Raw genomic sequence first — 1,965 nt, forward strand, 5'->3', positions numbered from 1 at the left:
AACCTATGTTTGGTTTTCCCGCTTTATACTTGGAAAAAAGTAGTTTTTTTGAGTTTTTTCAAAAACGGAAACATGAAGTTTGCTTAAAAGTTGTCAAAATACTTCTAGTCATCACATATACCTTCTCAAATTTTTTCAAATTTTTTGAATTTGGAGTTTGTCTTTTGGGGGGTGCAGATCAACCTTAAAATATTCTGGTTTATTCGAGGCGTGTTTTTACTCGGAAAATGTAAGTGCGTTTTATTTCTTTATTTGGCATAACATTAGGTACTTTATACTGTACATATTGCTATGGTTGCATGATTTTATTTTCGACTGCTGATAAGTAGGGTTATGAAATTTTTTTGTATATTCATTATTCCTAAGATGGGACAGAAAGAAGTTTCCTAAGTCGAGACGTCCCATCTTAGGTAACTTATTCTATTTTCTTCTCTTATATTTGGTATGCATTACAATAAAAATAAAACATATTTTTATAAAGTGTTATCGGTTAGTAGGGTTATTTAAAGAGTTACTATGTGAATAGTAAACAGCATTTTTTCTTGTTTCTAGATGCCCAACTTAGAAAAATACAAATATGTTAGAAAAACCAATCGCGGCAAGTGGTCTCAAACAGATATGTCGCAGGCGATTGTCAAGGTCCATAAAGGAGAGCTTTCCATCAGAGACGCGGCAGAACGTTACAATGTGCCAAAAAGTACCCTCGCAAGAAGAACGGGAAATAAAAATAAAACGGTACAGAACAGCGAAAAACATCTGGGCAGATTTCGTAGCGTTTTCAATGAACAGCAAGAACAGGAAATTATAGCATACGTTTTGGAAATGGAATCAAGATTCTTTGGAGTTTCCTATAAAGAACTTCGTCGATTAGCCTTCGATTTCGCTGCAATTAACGGCATCCCCAACAACTTCAACCAAGTGACAAGAATGGCTTCCAAAAAATGGCTCTATTGTTTCCTGTCCCGTCATTCGAACATTTCTCTTAGAAAACCAGAAGCAACGTCCTACGCAAGGGCGACGGGCTTCAACAAAAATGCTGTCTCGACATTTTTCAAAAATTTAGAAGCCATCTTTGCCAAGTATGATTTGTCTCCTGATCGAATATGGAATGTGGATGAGACAGGAGTAACAACAGTACAAAAGCTGTCTAAAGTACTAGCTCAGAAAGGTAAACGACAGGTAGGAGGGCTAACAAGTGCCGAACGAGGAGTGAACACCACACTCGTCTGTGCAATGAGTGCGACGGGAAATTTTCTAGCACCAGCATTTATTTTTGCTCGTAAGAGGATAAAACCTGAGCTTATGGATAATGCTCCCAATGGAAGTGTAGCATTTGCTCAAGATAAGGGCTAAATGGACCGCGACGTTTTTTTGAAATATTTGAAATATTTTGTGGATAATGTAAGACCTACTGCCGAAAAACCAGTCCTATTAATATTAGACGGTCATGTCTCGCACACCAAAAGCTTAGACGTAATCAATTTTGCAAGAGAAAACCATCTTATCCTTTTAAGCTTGCCTCCTCATTGCACGCACAAAATGCAGCCATTAGATGTGTCATTTTTTAAACCTTTTATGACATTCTACGACGCTGGGCTAAATAGATGGATGAAAAACCACCCTGGACGTACTTTTGGCATATATCAGGTTGCTGCAGCGGTAACTGATGCTTTTTCACAGGCAGCCTCTGTTAAAACTGCTATGAATGGTTTTAGAGCAGCTGGCATATGGCCATACAACCCCGACATATTTCAGGAATACGAATTTGCCCCAAGTAAAACGACAGAATTACCTTTGGAAGAAAACGACAGAACTGAAGCCCCTCCCCCTCTAGTTATTGAAAGTAACACCAATGAAGTGTCCATTCTGGGTAAAGATCAGTCACTAAATATCCCGAATAAGAAAAAATCAAAGGAAAACGCCGGAATCTTAAATAATCCACAACCTTCAACATCAAAAATCCAG

The 1,965-nt window shown here is 37.9% G+C and overlaps 1 protein-coding gene across 1 annotated transcript; it reads left to right on the forward strand.

The window, feature by feature from the left end:
* The first annotated feature begins 552 nt into the window (after positions 1-552).
* On the forward strand, positions 553-1,353 carry LOC140438706 (uncharacterized). The gene has a single exon (XM_072528351.1). The coding sequence runs from the start codon at positions 553-555 to the stop codon at positions 1,351-1,353; it is 801 nt and encodes a 266-aa protein (XP_072384452.1).
* Positions 1,354-1,965: the final 612 nt, after the last annotated feature.

Source organism: Diabrotica undecimpunctata, chromosome 4 (genome assembly GCF_040954645.1).
Source record: "Diabrotica undecimpunctata isolate CICGRU chromosome 4, icDiaUnde3, whole genome shotgun sequence".
Lineage (NCBI taxonomy): Eukaryota > Metazoa > Arthropoda > Insecta > Coleoptera > Chrysomelidae > Diabrotica > Diabrotica undecimpunctata.

Excerpts from the sequence above, each read along its gene's own strand:
- LOC140438706 (XM_072528351.1), top strand. The coding sequence starts at position 553 with ATGCCCAACTTAGAAAAATACAAATATGTTAGAAAAACCAATCGCGGC.